Source organism: Aspergillus heteromorphus, assembly GCF_003184545.1.
Source record: "Aspergillus heteromorphus CBS 117.55 chromosome Unknown BO70scaffold_61, whole genome shotgun sequence".
Taxonomy (NCBI): domain Eukaryota; kingdom Fungi; phylum Ascomycota; class Eurotiomycetes; order Eurotiales; family Aspergillaceae; genus Aspergillus; species Aspergillus heteromorphus.
In genome coordinates, this window is record NW_020290466.1 from 1 (window position 1) to 19382 (window position 19382).

The 19382-nt window shown below is 33.1% G+C and overlaps 3 protein-coding genes across 3 annotated transcripts; 1 reads left to right on the forward strand and 2 right to left on the reverse strand.

Moving 5' to 3' along the window:
* Positions 1-12208: 12208 nt before the first annotated feature.
* BO70DRAFT_325285 (snoRNA-binding rRNA-processing protein ENP1) lies at positions 12209-14227 on the reverse strand. Its single transcript, XM_025540640.1, has 3 exons — positions 13707-14227; positions 13399-13646; positions 12209-13340 (listed from the first exon to the last, which is right to left on the reverse strand). The coding sequence occupies exons 1-3, from the start codon at positions 14073-14075 to the stop codon at positions 12470-12472; spliced, it is 1488 nt and encodes a 495-aa protein (XP_025394290.1). The 5' UTR covers positions 14076-14227; the 3' UTR covers positions 12209-12469.
* A 584-nt stretch (positions 14228-14811) lies between these two features.
* Positions 14812-17138, forward strand: BO70DRAFT_203600 (SPRY domain-containing protein). The gene has a single exon (XM_025538617.1). The coding sequence runs from the start codon at positions 15107-15109 to the stop codon at positions 16967-16969; it is 1863 nt and encodes a 620-aa protein (XP_025394291.1). The 5' UTR covers positions 14812-15106; the 3' UTR covers positions 16970-17138.
* Positions 17139-17242: 104 nt separating this feature from the next.
* Positions 17243-19046, reverse strand: BO70DRAFT_433557 (glutamyl-tRNA(Gln) amidotransferase subunit HER2; the record flags this gene model as incomplete). Its single annotated transcript, XM_025548418.1, has 4 exons — positions 17243-18183; positions 18252-18427; positions 18506-18830; positions 18908-19046. The coding sequence occupies 4 exons, from the start codon at positions 19044-19046 to the stop codon at positions 17309-17311; spliced, it is 1515 nt and encodes a 504-aa protein (XP_025394292.1). The 3' UTR covers positions 17243-17308.
* Positions 19047-19382: the final 336 nt, after the last annotated feature.

Sequence of the window (19382 nt, forward strand, 5' to 3'; positions counted from 1 at the left end):
TACCTTAACCTTAACCTGGCCATAACCTGGCGGTCAGGTTAAGGTATAAAAAATTTTTAACCGTACGGTTAAGGTCAGGTTAAGGTACAACCGTCACTATAACCGTTTATACCTGCCGGTCAGGAAGGTCAGGTATAGCAGGTAGGTTAATAACCGCAGGTTAATTCGTAATATATACATCCTTCTTACATAGATAATATACAAAGTGTAATATATATTTAATTACAGTATAGACATAGTAATATTCTTTAGATATAGCCTACTGCTCGACCTGCTCAACCGGTCGCCTTAAGAGGTATACTACACTCTGGAAAAGGCTTTTACAGAACCTAGTATAGAAGAAATAAGAAAAGATACAGAATATTTATTCTTTATACTGTCCGGGACGGTGATCATGATGGCGTAGGAATTGTAAAGGCCGGGTCTCTATCTCTACCTGAGTACGTGTGATAGTCGAAGACTCAGGTAAGGCTAGTTCTCCTAATTCTGATAATAACCCATCCTCTGGGTCATCTTCAAGATCATCTATATCCTCATTCTCACTAATATAGAAGGTAGTAATCACCTCATCCTCCTCTTGCTCCTTGGGTGTAAAGATGATCGAATCTGGATTGAGATCATCAAGCATATCCTGATACTCCTCACTTATAGTAAAACAATCGATACACATTTGAAGCATAACTGCTTCAATTATATCAGGATCGAGACGGCTCCGGCGATAGTGGCAGATATCTCGAGAACTGTTGAAAAGACGTTCAACACTGACACCATTGGTTGCGACCGAGAGGAAATCTCTAGCTATCTGGTAGAGAATAGGAAACTGATCACGGCGGGACTTCCAGTAAGCAAGAATATCAGTATGCCCTGTAGTACCTGGAATCGTATTAGTTCGATCGAAGATGTCTTAAGAAGCTACATACCTTCAATATCTAGATATGCCTTAAGTTCTTCGCACGTCTCGACGAGAGCTGGATATGGGACAATCTTCCGATTCTTCGCGACGCGTGTAATCTCGAGATTTGGGGGAGGAGGAAAGATCTGACTTGAGAAGCTTATCTCAGTTTGGGCATTATCATGGTTTGTAAAGGTCTGAGAAACGGAAGAAGAAGGCTCGATAGTATTCTCTGAAAATAAACCAGATGACTGCAATTGACTCATGATTCTGAAGCTGTTCTGCAAATAATAGATATAGAAAGATAGAAGCAGAAAACTCTGCAAAGGCAGTTTGTTTTGCTTCAAGACACGACTTCGCGTAAATGTGATCTATCATATTTTAACATGCAGCTGAGGCGCCCGCCGTATCTTATTCATTTCAGTAGGCCTAGCAACCAGGAATTCATATCTGGAGCCCAGAGTTATAGAATAGTCCCTTCTCTTAAACAGAGCTGCTTAAGGCATAATAGACTAGGGTAGAAAGTAGATATTCATAGGAGAGGTCTGCAAAAGGCTTTTACAGGATCTTCTATAAGAGCTGTAGTATCACAGTGCAGACCTAGTGTACCCTGTTTACCTGTTCTACCCGTTCGACCTGTTTGACCTGTTTGACCTGTTTGACCTGTTTGACCCGCTCTACCCCAACAACCCGACTGTCCGCAACCTCCTTAACTGCCTGCCAGTTCCTGATCCTGTTGGTAGCTCTTCGAGCTACATCTTGTCTATGAACCTGAGGATAGCCTGACCCAGGGGAAATAGTAGAATAGAAGCAGTATATTTATTCCCAGTATTCTAATTAGTAGTTAATATATGGTTTTTCTAGTGTTCTATGATATGATTAAGGTGTACGGCTAAAACGGAGCGGTAATTATATATCTTTACACATGTTTCTCGCTGTAAGAACAATAATTTTATAAAAAGCTGAATTTTATCAACACAACTAGGATTTCCTTATTATTTCCGATGAATAGTGATAAAGAAGATACTAATTTCTTTCTCAGTTATATTTTTTTAATCTAAAAAGCTTCTTTTTATATACTTTTAGGCGACGGTGAAGATGGCCAGGTTAATAACCGTTTAACCTGGGTATACCTTAACCGTGCTAGAGCTTAAAAAGGTATAGCGGGTAGGTCTTGGCGCCAAGAACGGTTAAGACGGTTAACCGCCCGGTTTTTAGCTATACCGCGGTCAGGTATAAAAATTTCCTTAACCTGACCATAACCTGGCGGTTAGGTATAAAAATTCCAATTAACCTGACCTGACCTGGCCGTTAGCCACTCTACTGAAAATTAAGTTCTTCTAATTAAATATAAATTAAAAAATATTTTATAAAATTATTTAAAAAAATATATATATAGCTGCTATTAAAATTTTTAAATATTAAATAAATATTAATTATAATAAACTACTAGATTAGTTCTAATCAGAAAATATTTCTTAATTTAATTAAATATTTCTTAATAGAAGATATAAATTATTATAAGATTTTATTAGATTTCTGACTAATATCTAAATTTTATATTAATAAAAATCTAGCTATAATTATTCTATTAGTCTTATATAAATATAATCTTATTTATTAGTTATTAAATATAATAACTAATAATATTAATAATAATAATATAATATTTAATATAATCTTAGCTGAATTTTAAACTTAACTTAATTAAAATATTTAGTTTTATAATATTTTAATTAATTCTAATCTTTTAAAAATTATTTAAAGCTAGTATTATATTTTCTATCTTACTTATATAATTTAGTGTATAATTAATATTTTTCTATAAAAACTTTGGATTAAGATTTTAAATAATATTATTAAATATATATAAAAAAATAATAATAAAAGTCTTAAAATCTTTTTTAATATTTTAAAAATTTTTAAAAAGATATATTCTAGAAATTATCTATAAAAAACTAATATAGAATCTTTTTTTATAAAAAGTTTTTAAAAATCTTTTATCAGCTAGTTTATTATATTAATTTTTAATTATAAATTTAGAAGATTATATAATTTATAAATATAAGCTCTTAATATTATAAGAAGTTCTTATTTATTTAATAATTTAAATCTAGCTTAGTTTATTATTTTTTTTTTAATTATAAAACTTACTAGAACTTAATCTATTTTATAATTTATTAAATATTTAAATTTTATTAAATAATTAAAAGTTTTATTCAGTATTATAAGTATAATAATATTAATTATCTTTATTTTATTTTAATAAAATAGAAATAGATAGAATATTTTCTTAAATTTTTATATTTTTTTTTTTTATTTTTTATCTCTCTGAGAACAGTAAGTCTATTATTTATAAGATTTATAATATTTATAATAATCTTTTTGATTATCTAGATTACTTAATTAATAAATTAAAAAGAAAGTAAGTATTTTAAAAAAAAAAATTCTTAAGAATTTATATAATATATATTAAAAGCTTTAAAAATATTATTATTATATTTATTAGGCAGAAGACTATATTTATATAATTATAATTATTCTAAATTTAATATTAAAGCTTAAGAAGTTTAAGAAAGATATATAACTAAATAAAAATATTAACTAATATTATAAATATTAAATTATTTTTAAAAAAATATTCTTTTTTTATTCTAGTTAAAATTTAATAATTAATATATTATTAATAATCTCTAGATTATTATTAGATCTGGATAAGATTTTTTATAATATCTCTAAATATTAAAGATTCTTATCTGTAGTTAAGATATATAAAAAATTTAAGATATATCTAGATATTAAAAATATATAGCTTCTTAAGATATCTTTAATTAAATTAATATAATTCTAGATATTATAAAATATATTAATATTTTTATTTATTAAAAGTCTTACTATAATTAGTTTTTTATTCTTTATTAAATAACTAGAGATTTTCTCTTAATTATAATTAATAATATTAATATTAAATATTTTTTTAATAGTTCTTAAAATATTTACTATTATTATTAAAGCTGTTTTAATTCTAATATAATTAAAGCAGTTATACTTTAAATATATATTAATTATTTTATTATAAATAAGAAGTATTAAAATATACTTAATAATCTTAATTCAGATTTAATTATCTTTATATCTAAGAAGTAAGAGAAGAATAAGATAATTATTATTTTTTATATTAATAAGAATAAAAATATAAATAATCTTAAAAATAATTTAAAGAATAAATTATTATTAAAATTAAAAGAATTAGTCTTATCTGAGTTTTTAATTATTATATATATTTAAATAAAGATAAAGATCTGGTCTTTATAATTTTTATATTATTATAATTATTATCTTAGATAATATAAAAAATAAATATTTTATATCTTTTCTTATTTTTTTTATATTAAATTTTATAAAAATCTTTTTTAGAGTATAATATATCTTTTAATATAATTAATTAAGCAGATTAAGCAGTAAATTATATTTAAAGAATATTATTATATCTATACTATAATTAAATATATATTATATTTTATATATTATTTATATAAAAAAATATATATATTATAAATTAATCTGTAATTATTAATTTATCTATTATATTTAATTTTTTTAATCAGCAGATATAAATAATTATAATAATAGTTATATCTTAATCTAATTTTAATTATATAGTTAAAAATTTTTTATATCTTAATCTGATCATCAGGTTATGGCCAGATTAAGGTTAAGGTATAACAGTCAGGTTAAGTGTGATAGAATAACCCAGCTATCGGGATAAAGATCATCGGGATGATGTATTATAGTAATTGTGAGAGTCATGTTATTAGAATAATATATTATAGTGATTATAAGAGTTGTAAGATTATTAATAATAATTCTATATCTCTCTAATATCTATAAGATATTAATCCCTCTATAAGAAGCTACTGATTCTTTAAGAATCAGTCTATCTTATAAATATAGACTATCTTTATTATTATTAAATAAATACACAGTATTTTATAATTAATTTCTTATCTAGTTAACAGATTTTTTATTTTAACAAGTAAATTCTATTATATTCTGATTCTTTTCTTTTTAACTATCTAAGAAAGATGCCACCTATTAAAGATAGTAAAGAAATAAAAATATTTAGTAATTAAATTAATCCAGAATCCTCGCTGAATATTATTCTTATTATTAAAGAGATTTAATAGCTAGAAGATTATATTTATTAATTAAAACAAGCTATTAACTTACAGCGAAGAATAGCTTATCTTTAAAAAAATAATTTTCCAAGCAAAATCTTCTTAAGATACTATCAATCCTCCCCTGAATTAAAAAAGAATAAAAGAGAGATTAAGTTTAAAAATATTCCTCGCTTTATTCTGAATTTTAATCTTCAAAAATATTAAGAATAAATTATTAATTTAGAATATATATTTAGAGATATATCTAAAAAATATTTATCAGAGAAACACAAGATTCTTGCTGCTATTAATTATATAAATCCAGTATATAAACAGAGATAATATTATTTTATAGATAATAAGAGTCCGAAAGAGAGATAATTTCTCAAGAAATTATAATCTTAATTTAAAGATTAGACTTTTATACTAATTCAGAACACTACTACTCTTTAATCAGATATTATAACTTAACTTAAACAGGCTTATCAGTAATATAATCAGAATCCGCAAGAATTCTATATTTATCTTAATATCTTAGAGTAATATTTTTCTTATTAAGTAGAAAAAAAAAGAGTCTTATTCTATTTTACTAAATTATTATTAAATTTAAATTATTATATTTAAGAGTATATTTTCTATCTATCAGAAAAGCAGAACAAAATAGTGGCTATTATTACTTATTATTATAAATTATAAGAAAATAAAAAAAAACACAAGCAAAATAATAACCAATTTAGTAATTATAAATCACACAAGCACTTTCAAGAAATTACTAGTAAAATTATTAAGAAAAATATCCCAAATCACAGAGAAAACTCTATTAAAAAAAATAGTAATTAATTATAATATTTTATATATAAAAATACCTAATATCTTATAAATTAATATTCTATTAAAAATAAAAGAGTTTAATCTGCTAGAATTTATTAATTCTTATTAGATTCAGAGAGAAAAGTAGAGAAGTTAGAATAAACTTTATAATTTCAACTTCTTTATCTATAGTAGAAACTATATATTATTTTTATATTTCTATTTATATCCAAAACAGTCTCGAAATCTTTACGGATCTAAATAACTGCGCCGAAGTAAATATTATTAATTATTAGTTTATTAAAGTCTATAATCTCTAATATATCCTGATTACTGCGCCAAAGATTAAAGCTATTAATTAAATCACTATTTCTATTTATAATATATAAAAAGTCTCTATTACCACTATTAATTTGCAAGAAGACATCTGTATTTTTAAATAATATTATATAAAAATTAATCAGAATTTTTGACTAGAAGACAGTCCTGTACTATTTTTAATAACTATATTTTATAATTTATATATTATCTTATCAGTATAGAATTATTAGTAATAATTTAGTATATTATCTATTTTACTGCTTTTTATTACTTAATTTACTAAAGTAACTTAAAACTCAGCAAGAGTATATATTATTATTAAGCTCTTTAAAGATATCTGACTATCAGAAAAAGAATCTTATAATTTATTACTAAATCCTAAGATAATTTTTGTTGAACTCAAGTAATTTTAAGATATATTCTTTATAGATTTTTTCTAATAGCTATCTTCTTATGGCCCTGCGGATTATATTATTAATATTAAATCTAATAAAATATTCTCTTACAGTCTAATATATTTCTTATCTAAAGCCGAACTCAAGATTCTATAAGAATATATTAAAAAGAATCTAAAACTAAATTAAATTTAATCTTTAAAGAGCCCTGCTGAAGTCTCTATTCTCTTTATATCTAAGAAAGATAATAGTTTATATCTTTATATAGACTACAGAGATTTTAATAAGATTTCTATTAAGAATTATTATTTTTTATCTCTTATTTTAAAAATTCTTAATAGAATTTCAAGAAATATCTATTTTTTAAAAATTAATATCAAGAATATATATTATCAAATCTATATTAAGAAAGATAATAAATAGAAGATAGTATTTTATATCTAATATAGCCACTTCAAATATATAGTTATATTATTTAGATTAACTAATACTTTAGCAATTTTTTAAAATTATATATATATTACACTTCAAGAACTTTTTAATAACTTTTATATAATATATCTGAATAATATTCTTATCTTTTTATTAGATAAGAAATCTTATACAAAGTATATTTATTAAGTTTTAGAAAGACTTTGAGAAGCTCAGCTCTATATAAAACTATTAAAATATTTATTTTATTAATCTCAAATCAAATTTCTAGAATATATTATCGACTCTGACAGAGTATTTATAGATTCTTGACAGATAAATAATATTATTTTATAACTAATTTTTAAAAGTTATTATAATATCCAGATCTTTCTTAGATTCTATAATTTTTACTAATAATTTATTTAAGACTACTCTTATATTATCTTATCTCTTATTTCTTTGCTTTGTAAAATAATCAACAGACAGAAGCCAGAAAAAATCTATCTAATCTTAATTAAACAGACTGCTTTCTACTGTCTTATTACTATCTTTTAATAAGTATTTTTATTAATATATTTTAATCCTACAAAATCCCGCTGTTTAAAAACTGATATATTAAAAAAAAGAATAAGTAATATTCTATTCTAATCTAATATCAAGAATATATTTTATTTAGTTATATTCTAATCCTATAAGTTCTCTGATATCAAGCTAAATTATAGTACTTCAGATCAAGAGTTATTTATTATTATTTACTTTTTTAAATAATAGTAATAATATTTAGAAAGTGCTTCTTAAATAATCAAGATTCTATCAGACTATTCAAACTTGTAATCTTTTATATATTAAACCCGGGTTAATAAAAGATAAGCTTAATAACTTATAAGTCTAATCCTCTATAATTTTATTATTAAATATAAAACAGAAAAATTAAATCCAGCAGATAGATTCTTCAGAATATTTTCTAGATCTCAAGTAAAATCTACTTCTTAAGAGAAACTATTAATTCTAATTTAAGTATAATTTATAGATATATTATCTCTGATAATAAGAGATCTTATTAAAGAAAAAACCTAGTTTAAATCTTAAGATATGCAGGATTATTCTGGATTTGATATTTATATTATATTAAGCTTAAAAAATTCTAATAGTCAAGCCGATATAGAGACAGCTGACTGGACTGCTTAAAAAAACTTATCTTAAAAAAGATTTATTTTCTAATCTATAATATCACAAGTATATACCGCAGAAGTTTTATACTCAAATATATATAATTCCAAACTTTAAAAGATAATCTTGCGTTTGTAGAATAATAATCCAGAGATATAATAATAAAAGACTATTATTTAATAAAAGCAATCAGACTAAAAATATTAAATTATTAAAATAACTAATTATATCTATTTTAAAAACTAATACTATATCCCCTCTTCTGAGATACTATATCAGATACTTATTAAACTATATTATAATAATCTATTAGCAGAATATTTTAAAAAAACCCAAACAGAAGCACTGCTACACAGAAAGTTTTACTGAAATAGATTATAGTATAATATAGCTAAATATATCCAAACTTATTCAATATACTAAGAAATCACTGCTTTAAAATATTAATTATATAGCAGTCTTGAATTATTATTAATTCTATTATATCTCTTTACTAAATTAACAATAAATTTTATTACAGGGCTGTTCTCTATTATCTAATATAGAAAGACTGTTGATACTATTCTAATTATTATTAATCAATTCTTAAAATACTGTCTTTTCTTTATTATTTTATTTATAATAACTGCCCCAGATCTTGCTGAACTATTCTATAAATAAATTAAATTAATCTTCGGATCCTCAAATAGGATTATATTTAATTAAGAATTAATCTTTATTAGTAAATTCTGATTAAATTTAGTCTATAATAGCTATATAATCTTGAAGCTTTTAATTATATTTTATTCTTAAATTAATAATTAAATAAAACAGATAAATTAAATACTTAAATACTATTTTTGATGCTATTCCAGCTAGTATAATACTAACTAATTATTAATTTTTTTAAGTACTTAATTTGCCTGCAATAATACAGATAATATAATTATAAACTAATTATTTTATAATATTTTTTATAACTTTTTGTTGGATTTTTATATCAGAATTAAGACTAATTCTCAGCAGCAAGAAGTCCCAGTAATATAGAATAAAATTAAGAAACTTAAAAAAACAAGAAAACAGCTATAAAAGATATAGTAAATAATTATAAAAAAATAAAAAAATACTATAATAAACACAGAAAACTATTCTATTTTAAAAAAAAAAATCTAGTTAAGTTATTAACTCAGAACTTATAACTTAAAGAATCAAGAAAGCTGGCTCCAAAGTTTATAAAACTCTTTTAAATTTTTAAATATATCAGATCTCAGATATATTAGTTATATTTATCTAAGAAATATAGATAAATTTATAATATATTTTATATCTTCTTATTAAAATTATAAAATACTAAAAGAGATTATAAAAAACCACTTCTAATATCTGAGCTAGATAACAAAGATAAATAAAAAATTAAAGAAGTTAAAGATTATTAATACTATAACAGTCAGAATTACTATCTAATTAAATAGAAAGAATAGCCGAGTGAGTATAATTAATAAATTTTTAATAAAAATATAAAGAATATATCCGAAGCTATAAAATAATACTAAAAATATTATAAGAAGTATTATATATTAAAAAGATAGAAGATAATTACTAATAAATCACTCTATATTTTTAAGAAATAAGCTATAGAAATATTAACCTCTTAATATTTTTTATTAACTATATTATTATAAATTAAATATACTAATAAATATAAAATTATCCTGCTATAAAATAGCAGAGAATACTTAAATATATTTAGTTATATTTATTATCTATTTATAAGATAAATAATAATAATAATCAGGCTCTCTTATTATAACTTAAAAATATTTATAGAAAAAGTAGACTCCAGAAGAAAAATACAGAGATTTATAATTAATTTAATAATACTATTCTTATTATCCAAAGTTGATTTATTATTATTAATATCCAGGTATTAAATATATATTATAACTCTTATTAAATCAAGAAAATTCCGCAGAGTAAAAATCCAGTCTATATATCCCAGATTATCAGACAGTAAATATAATAGTATTTCTATTTTATAAATATAATAATTCTTCAGCAAGATGCGAAGATTAGAATAGAGAATTAACTGTATTAAAAAAATATAATAAGTCTTAATAAACTTAATATACTCAGCAGTAAACTTCTAACAGAATATTAATAATAAAATTATAAAGATCTTATTTTTTGATTATAATAAAAACTTATATACTTGGCGGTCTTAATATTCTTTAATAAAAATTTATAAATATAGATATTTTTTATACTGTTAAATATCTTTGTAAGAATATAAATCTCTTCGCGGACAGTCTGCTTAATATTATTATTTTAATATTCTTTCTTTAGAATCAGAGTAGTCTATTTAATAATCTTTATAAGATTATAAGTGTTTTCTAGCAGACTAGTTATAGACTCGAGAGATATTAATAAATTATATATATATAATACAGAGTATATAAAATTTATAGAATTATAAGTCTTCTTTCCCGCGGAATAGAAATAATACAGAATAAATATCTTTATATCTAATAAATAATTAATATTATACAGAGCACTCTTCTTAGAATTAAAATTATTATTTATATATCTTAGACAGTGCATGCAGAAGTTATAGCAGGCTTTAATAAGAATATTTTATTTAAAACATACTATTCTTTTTGCCATCGCGAAGTAATTAAGAATAAGATTAATATCTAACAAAGAAAAAGATAACAGCAATACAGTATAAATAAAAATAATAAAAATCACGCGAAATAATAAAAAAATATAAAGAGAATAATTATAAATTATTAAAAAAACAACAATCACAAAGTAGAAGAGAAGAAGAAAGAGAAATAATATAAAAGATTCTTTTATTTATACTTCTTCACAGAGGATTCACTTATATAAATATAACTAAATACTTATAAAACTATATAGAAATAATATATAACTCTATTTATACTATATATTCTGTAAGTTTTTTATCTTTTGCTATCAAATCTTCACTATTTTAAATTAGGAATATATAAGACTATTTTCAACACCCGAGCCAGGTGGCTTGTTCTAGTAGAGAAGAGTATTATTTATAATAGAATAATCCAGCTATCAGAATAAAGATTATCAAGATAATATATTATAGTAATTATAAGAGTTGTATTATTGGGATAACATGTTATAGTGATTATAAGAATCATAAGATTATCGATAGTGGTTCTATATCTCTCCGGTATCTATAAGATACCGATCTCTTTATAAGAAGCTACTGATCCTTCAAGAATCAGTCTATCTCGTGGATATAGACTATCTTTGTCATTATTAAATAAATACACGGTGTTTCATGGTTGATTCCTTACCTAGTCAACAGGCTTTCTACCCTGACAAGTAGATCCTATCACATTAAGCCACTCTAGTTTTTATTTTAATCTTTAGTTTTTATTTAAGACTGTCTAAGACTTTACTTAAAAATCTAGATAATTTAATAAAAAAGTTTATATAAAATTATATCTATATATAGTTATATATATAAATATAAGAAAAATCTTATAAATAAAATTTTTTTAAAAATAATAAAAAAAATAGTATAGCTGCACAAGAATCAGAAAATTATATTTAAATATATAATATAATTATATAAAAATTAAAAAAATTATATAATTAAATTTAATAAAAATTAGAATTTTTATAAGAATTAGAAGATTTTATTACTATTTTCTGACTTTTATCAAGAGTTATTCTGGTTCTGGCCTGATCCTTCCGCAACTTTTTCTGAACCCGCCGGAGCTGTATGCCCGAGCACCACCACTTGTGTCCTGGTACTACAGTACCATACCTATACCCATGCAGGCATTCTGTACTGTCTAGTAGATACGACATGCTAAGCGGTAGCAGTACGGCGATCAACTGGATCCTGGTAAGACCGGGGCGGGCCCTTTATTTTAATTTAATTTAATTTCTTTTTTCACTTGCATTGCAAAATGCCAGACGCACACTCTAAGTTCTAGACAAGGCATGGTCAACGGCTCATTGTAGTTGATACTCTTGTAAGTTGGAGTAGATATTCGAAGCAATCACAAGGAATCTGCTTTTGTCCTCATTCAAACGTGGCTGGGTCTATCTTTTTTATGTAACGTGCCGATTAAGTAAGGACAGTCCGACAAAACTAAGTAAACACGTGGGAATATATGCCCGAGAAGAAAGAAAGCAACAGTAGGTGTGACAAATGAATAACCCAATAGTAACGCCCATGCCTGTCACGAGTCGTGGTCGAATCATAGTAAGATGCAAATTTCCAATGTGCAGAGACACCAACCTCCCAAATTGGTTTACAGATCAGTGCCGAGGCATTTCATCTATAACGTAACGTCCATCGTATCGTCCCCAGCATCGACAGCACCTTGGTTCTCCGGGTCTGGTGCCACTACGCCTCTTCCTCTCCCTGCTAGCAATTCCCGCCTGACTTCAGGCCCGATGTCCTTGTGCCCGCGCACCAAGAGCAAGTCTAAGAGGGCCTCTCGCTGATCCTCGGTAATATCATTGCGGTAGCGTTGTGCAAAGACAAGCAATGACTGATGCCAAAGAACAGGAAGCTTATAAGCTTTGTTCGCTTCCCGAGACGGCTCGTCGGTCATAGCGTCTTCGCCATTGTCGCTAGCACGGAAGCGAAGGAAGTGGAAAACGAGAGCATCAATCACCTTATACGGAAGTGCATATTTCTTCTCCAAGAAGACACGGATGAACACATTGACTGCACCGGTGCTTTCCAGTGACCGCAAGGACTGTTCAGCGGCCAGATCACACATACGGAGCAATGCGGCGGCAGAATGCAAGACGGGAATCGAGACACGTGCGATAATAGAGGAGACAATATGGGCTTCTCGCAGCGTGCAGGTTCCACTAGAAACCAGCGGGAATAGCAGACCCTTGAAAAAACAAGCGGGCTTGTATAGTGCCTTCTTCAAGGCATTGTATGTGTGGACATTAAGCTTTTTGGTTTCGTGGATCTCCTCTCGGACACGGTCTAGCAGCACCGTCGAAATGAATTCCTGTGCAACAGCTGGCTTTGACGAAATGAAGATCCTGGTTCCGGCATATGTAGCATTTGCCGTCCATGACTCGGGCCGTGTAATATGAAGAAGGGTGGGCCAGTTGGGTACGGAGGGAAGGATCTTGAATGGCTTCGGAAGAGGCCCTGATTTGTAGCGAGAGAGTATCATGCCAACCCTGATTCGGATGAGTTTTTTTTTCGCGACAAGGACATAGAGCAACTGGATCAACTCACTTTTCATATACTTCGACAGCCTTTGCGGGTATCTGAACGGCGTCTTCTGGTAGGCCTCCACCTTGGATAAAAGGGCCTCCCCTATCCCCGGCTTGCTTTGCTTCATGTTCCGCGATCTTTTCCAAAATAAGATCGGCTAGGTTTGTAGTCTGTCCATCGGCATCCGGGCCGCGAGGATCGAATATCGGATCTTCGTCGCCTCCGGGGACGAACTTGTGGAACATATCAAGATCATTTGGATCAACCTCCTGTGGAACACATTAGCACATCTACTTCCATGCTTACTCACAGAAAGCATCATGACATACCACTTCCTCGACTTCCTCTTCGTCATCCCATTGATCGTCCTGAAACTTTTCGTCGTCAGAGAAAGCCTCGTCGTCCTCCAAGCGAGATTCATAATTGAAGGCTGAATTCAACTTGTCGGCAGTCATGCCCGTTGTGGCTCTTTGCTCGGCAGCATCTTCATCGGCCAATTCCTGTCCGATTTGTAAGATTTTTCGGGACATCTTCGCATCGATAAAACGCTCGCTATTTTCTTGATCATCATTCTGATCGGACGCCCGCTTGGACTTTTTGCTGGATTGGGTTCTCAGATGGCCGGCAGTCAAATAGTCCTCAGCCAGAGGGTTGTGCCGGCGGCCGGCGGCGGAGCGAGAGGACGTTGCTTTGGGCATAGTGTATGATGCCTCTTGTGAGGTAGGAGTGGAAATTTCTGAAGGGAGTTAATGGAGTCAAGAGTGCGTAGTGATAGACCTGGTCCCTCTGATCACCAGAATGAAACAAATGCCCGCGCAGGTATAAACAACCTCAGGGAAATGTGTGTAAATTTCGAGGTCATGTGTTGTCAACCTTTCTGCCGAACGCTTTTTTTTTTTCGCGCTGCAAAGCGGAGCCGAATCCCACCGCCTTCGATAAGATCGTCTCCATTGGCTTTCCGAATCCACCGCTTTTACCCCTCCTGGACTGATGGACCGCAGGGTCTGTGCAAATATGCCGGCACTACTTCAGTCCACCGCCTTTGCCTGTGGGCTTCCGGCTCCATCAAGGAATAAACAACAAGACATGCGATTGACGACGGGCTTGCAAGCTACGAGGCACGATATCCTTCGATTTTGATCCGCTTAACCCGGGACTTGTAGGGATTGTCGGTCCGTTGTGCACTACGTGTCGATCACATTGGCTAGTAAGTTGAACCGACAGCAGACTTTCTCTAGTGAGTTGAAGGGCGTTCCTACATGGCCTCTCTTTAGATTGTTTCGTCGCATCCCAGACCTTTGGTGAATTCGTTGTTTGGCAAGCTTCAGGGACGTATCTTATTTGTTGGCTCTCTATGGTTCTCTGACCTTGCCGCTCTTTGACCTTAGGTACCATTTGAGGCCTACAAAACCCCACTCCCCTAGAGAGATATATCGCGCGCCGCTCATCATCAGCCGGGCCTCGGATTCCCGGATGGTCTGGGCCAAGCGATTTTGATCGCAGTGTCAACGCACTTTGTGATTCGGAATATCCGCCTGTGATGCATCTGAGCTCATGCCTGCCTTCATAATTGTTTATCAGTAGAGACAATTCTTGCACAACAGACATCAGATATCGCCTGGCCCCCGCCAGCAGAAACTCCACACCCAAAGTCTCCAACTTGATGCCGCTTTCGAGATAATCTGCCAGAAAAAGTGATATCCCTCGCGGTGGGACCGTATCCCCAGCAATGGCTTCTACCCAACCGCCCGGGTCTTCTGCGCCTTCGTCTAACTTGAATTCTCCGATCCTACCCCCTGGAGGAGCACCCTTTTTTAACGGCTCTTTACCGGATACCAATGCAAGATCCTCTCCCGTGCCGTTGGGTAATTTTTCAGCGCAAGCTGATGGCTCGAAGTCAAAGCGCACCAAACGTGATAGTCGCAAAAAGCGCGAGGCCAAAGGCTTGGACCAAGAGAATATGCCATCCAAAAAGAGAACGGTTACTGTTCACAATGCGGCGATTCCTAGCTCAGAACTCAGCATACTAAGACCTCTATTACTCTCCGAACCTCGAGCATCCGATCTGTTACCCCCCCAGCCTCGCCAGATGAATTTTGTGAATCGAAAAGTTTCGGATATAATTGGCCAAAGCTGGGACTTTTACGAGATTGCTGACAAGCTTACGAATAAGAACGGGTTTCGTTATAGCTATGCCATCGCGGACCCGGCATTCCCGCATATCAAGTACCGCCAGACTGATGTATACCCTTATCATCCTCGTTTTAGCTTTGAAGACTCCCCAGCTGCGATCCTTTTTAGCGAGGATGCCCTTGCAGTTACCACCAATGAGCCATGGCATACCGCGCGCGCCAACGTGTGCGCGCGGGAGGGCTCCTATTACTATGAGACACGCATCATCAGTGGCGTTGTGAATAACTCATTAGGACCTTCATCTAACGGAAAACCGGGCTTAACATCAAGAGGCCATGTTCGCCTTGGCTTTGCTCGAAGGGAGGCCGACCTCGATGTCAATGTCGGCGTTGATTGTTATGGTTACGGGATTCGTGACGTGAACGGCGAGGTGGTCAACCGGATGCGCTGCGAATACTTCTTCCCTAAGGGCGAATCTATTCAGGAGGGCGATGTGATCGGTCTTCTCATTACACTTCCACGACTTTCGCTCCACAAAAAGGTGGTCGAGGGAACATATGATCACAATGCCGACGGCCATGCTTTGACACCGAGCTCAGATGCCTTATCAGCTATGAACATAATCCGTGATCGCATTCCCTTCCATTACAAATCAGACTTTTGTTGGCAACAGTCAAATATGTTCCCCACCAAACAGCTACGCGATTATGCGTTCAATCTCAAAGAGACTCCAACATTCGGGCCGCCTTCACCATTCAATGGCGAGGATGCATCTTTACGTACTTTGCCCGGCTCGAGTATCACGGTATTCAAGAACGGTGTAAAGATGGGCACCCCTTTCAAAGAGCTGTATGCCTTTTTACCACCCGCTAGCCGGCTTGCGAATGGCACAAACAATCTGGGCATTGGGGAACGCGAAAATGCAGATGACGGGATGATAGGTTACTACCCTGCCGTCAGCTGCTACGGCGGAGGTGCTGTTGAATGCCGCTTCGAGGGCCCATGGTGGGTAGGTCCGCCTTCTCACACCGAGAACGGCGAGCCCGTTCAGGGGATAGGGGAACGGTTCAACGAACAAATCGTTGAGGACGTTGTTTGCGACATCGTTGATGAGGTCGAGGCCATGTGTGTTTGGGGTGGAGTGGATGGCAATGTTGTCAATAATGCCGAGCTTGATGATTCTGGTACTGGGGCAGTTGGTGGCTCAGAAGTGTTGAAGGGTGGTGTGGGAGCCGCTTATGAAGCTGCAATGCCTGCAGATTTAGAGAATCAGAGTGTGGTCATCGGAAACCTTCCTGGCAACGAAGCAGCGCAGCTTGCGGACCTGGATCCAGGCCATACCGCGATTGAGGAGGCCACGAGTGCCGATGCAGGAGGTACACCGATAACAGAGGCGCATTTGCTTACAGTACCAGAGGCTATGACTGGCGATGGCGATGGCGATGTTGAAATGTCTTGACCGGTGTGCCATGAGAGTCTTCTTCCTGGTGCCCTCACATTTGCTCGCCTTGTCCTGATGGACGTGATGTTGCTCCACCACTTGCACAGAGGCGTGCAATGCATGACCGATAAACATACCTCATAATGAAAGGTCAACACGATTATTTACAGCGCGCTAAGTTCTAGTCATTGCACTACGTTGCTATATTGACCTTAAGCCTCCCTGTCTGAAATCAGGGGTCGTTTTCAGTCGGCCAATGCTACAGATAGTTGAGGCAACAACCCAAATTTTGACGATATGATTCTTTAAATTGTACAGTAGCGTCTTGGGTATTCGCGTAATATGAGAACAAAACTTTTACAGATGTCTGCCATCCAGCAGTTCGGCGACCTTTAACACAAGGCTGTCATCACCATACTGGCCAATGACCTGAATTCCAGCTAAATCGGCATCTCTGGAATCAATAGTGCTCTCCACAGTGACCGGGACAGATATGGCTGGAAGACCCGCCAGACTGGCAGGCACGGTGAAAACGTCGTTCATATATGCATCCAGGGGTGATGCTCTTGGATTATGATCCATAAGACTTGAGATGCGTGGCGGTGAAGAGGGAGCGGTAGGGCAAATAAGGACATCCACTGCGTCTTTTTCAGGATTCGTGTTCGTTTCTGGCTGCCCAGAGGCTATGGGTTGGTGTGCTCGGAAGACGGCATCGAAGTCATGCTGGACAAGACGACGGACTCGTTGTGCCTGGATGAAATAGTTGTCCATAGCATCGGCACTGAGGCTGAAGGCACCAAGCAAAATACGCCTCTTGACTTCAGATCCAAACCCTACCCCTCGTGTGCTCGCATACAGATAACCGCTAGGGAACGTAGCACTATTGGGGCCTTCAGAGCGAGTTCCGTACCTGACACCATCATATTTGGCCAGGTTCGAGGAGGCTTCAGCGGGTGCAAGTACATAATAAGCTGATAAGGCAAGTGTGGTTGTTGGCAGGGACACCGGGTGAATAGTATGGCCCTGTCGCCGCATATAGGCCAAAGAGCGTGACCATGCCCGAAGCACGGAAGGGGACAGTTCGGATATGTTGTACTCTAGTGGGACGCCGATCTTCAGAGGCGAAGTTGCCCGAGCTGCAAGAGCAGGCGATCTCAGATGCGAGTCAATCCGTGACCGAGTGAAGGACGAAAGACTGGTCGGATCACGCGAATCCGGCCGATTCACGACGCCTGGGTTAAAAACGAGGGTTAGCAACCTGAACTGGTAGGTCAAGATGGCACGTAGAATAAATGCATACCAAAGACCTCCCGAACACTGGAAACATCCTTGCCGATTATGCCAACCGTGTCCAATGAGTTAGCATATGCAACCACGCCCCAGCGAGAGATCAGTCCGTAGGAAGGCTTGAAGCCAACCGTGCCCGTATAGGCAGCCGGAAGCCGGACCGAGCCGCCCGTATCAGTCCCCAATGCCCTAAAAGTATCCCAGTCATGTCAGACCATGTCCATTGGGTGTCAAAACATTTGAGATTGCACCAAAGGGGCCACATACGCATAGCATTGGGCTGTCGCAACAGCAACAGCACTCCCGCCAGAACTACCGCCGGCCGAAAGACTTTCTCCATCACGGTTGCGGCGCAAACTCCTGACAGGCCCAAACCTTGAATTGATGGAATGGGAGCCCATTCCGAACTCATCAAGGTTTGATTTCCCAGCCACAATGGCCCCAGCCTCTTCTAATTGTTGCACTGCCGTGGCATTGAACGGACTTGTGAATTTGTCCAGGGCGTTGGAAGCACATGTTGTTGGGAGATCGCGCGTGCATATGTTGTCCTTGATGGCGATCAAACGACCATCTACCGCCGACTTAGATGTACCTGATCCGAGAAGCGAATTGATTAGCGCCGACCACAGTGGGATAGAATCAAGCCAGCACCACCGGCGGGTTGGTTACCCTGTGTACGACGAGTATCTGCATCCCTCACTCGTTCCAGCCATGGGCCTAAGTGCTGTAGGGTCGTGATCAAAGCGTTTAAGGTGGCATGGGAGCCCTGATTAGCTATACATCTCTCCGCCTCGCGCAAGAGGGACATTGAGGGTTGCGATGGAACAATGGGGGCAAGAGAGGCAGACAACAGAAGCGGTTGATTCAGTCATGCATCGACTTGTTCCGGATGGCCTTGGGCGGTGAGCATGCGACCCGTACCTACCTACCTACTAGATACGGGCTGGGTATTGTATATACCGTACATAGTACTTACTGTACCTTACTTAAATTCCATCGGTGCTGGAATTCTCTCAGGGCCTATGTGATAGCTGGAGTACCTAGGTGTCTACCAAGATATCTCAGTATTCTTTTCACAGTAGATACAGAGTACCTAGGTATTAGACCAATAAATATCTCGATACTACTACCGGATAGATACCTA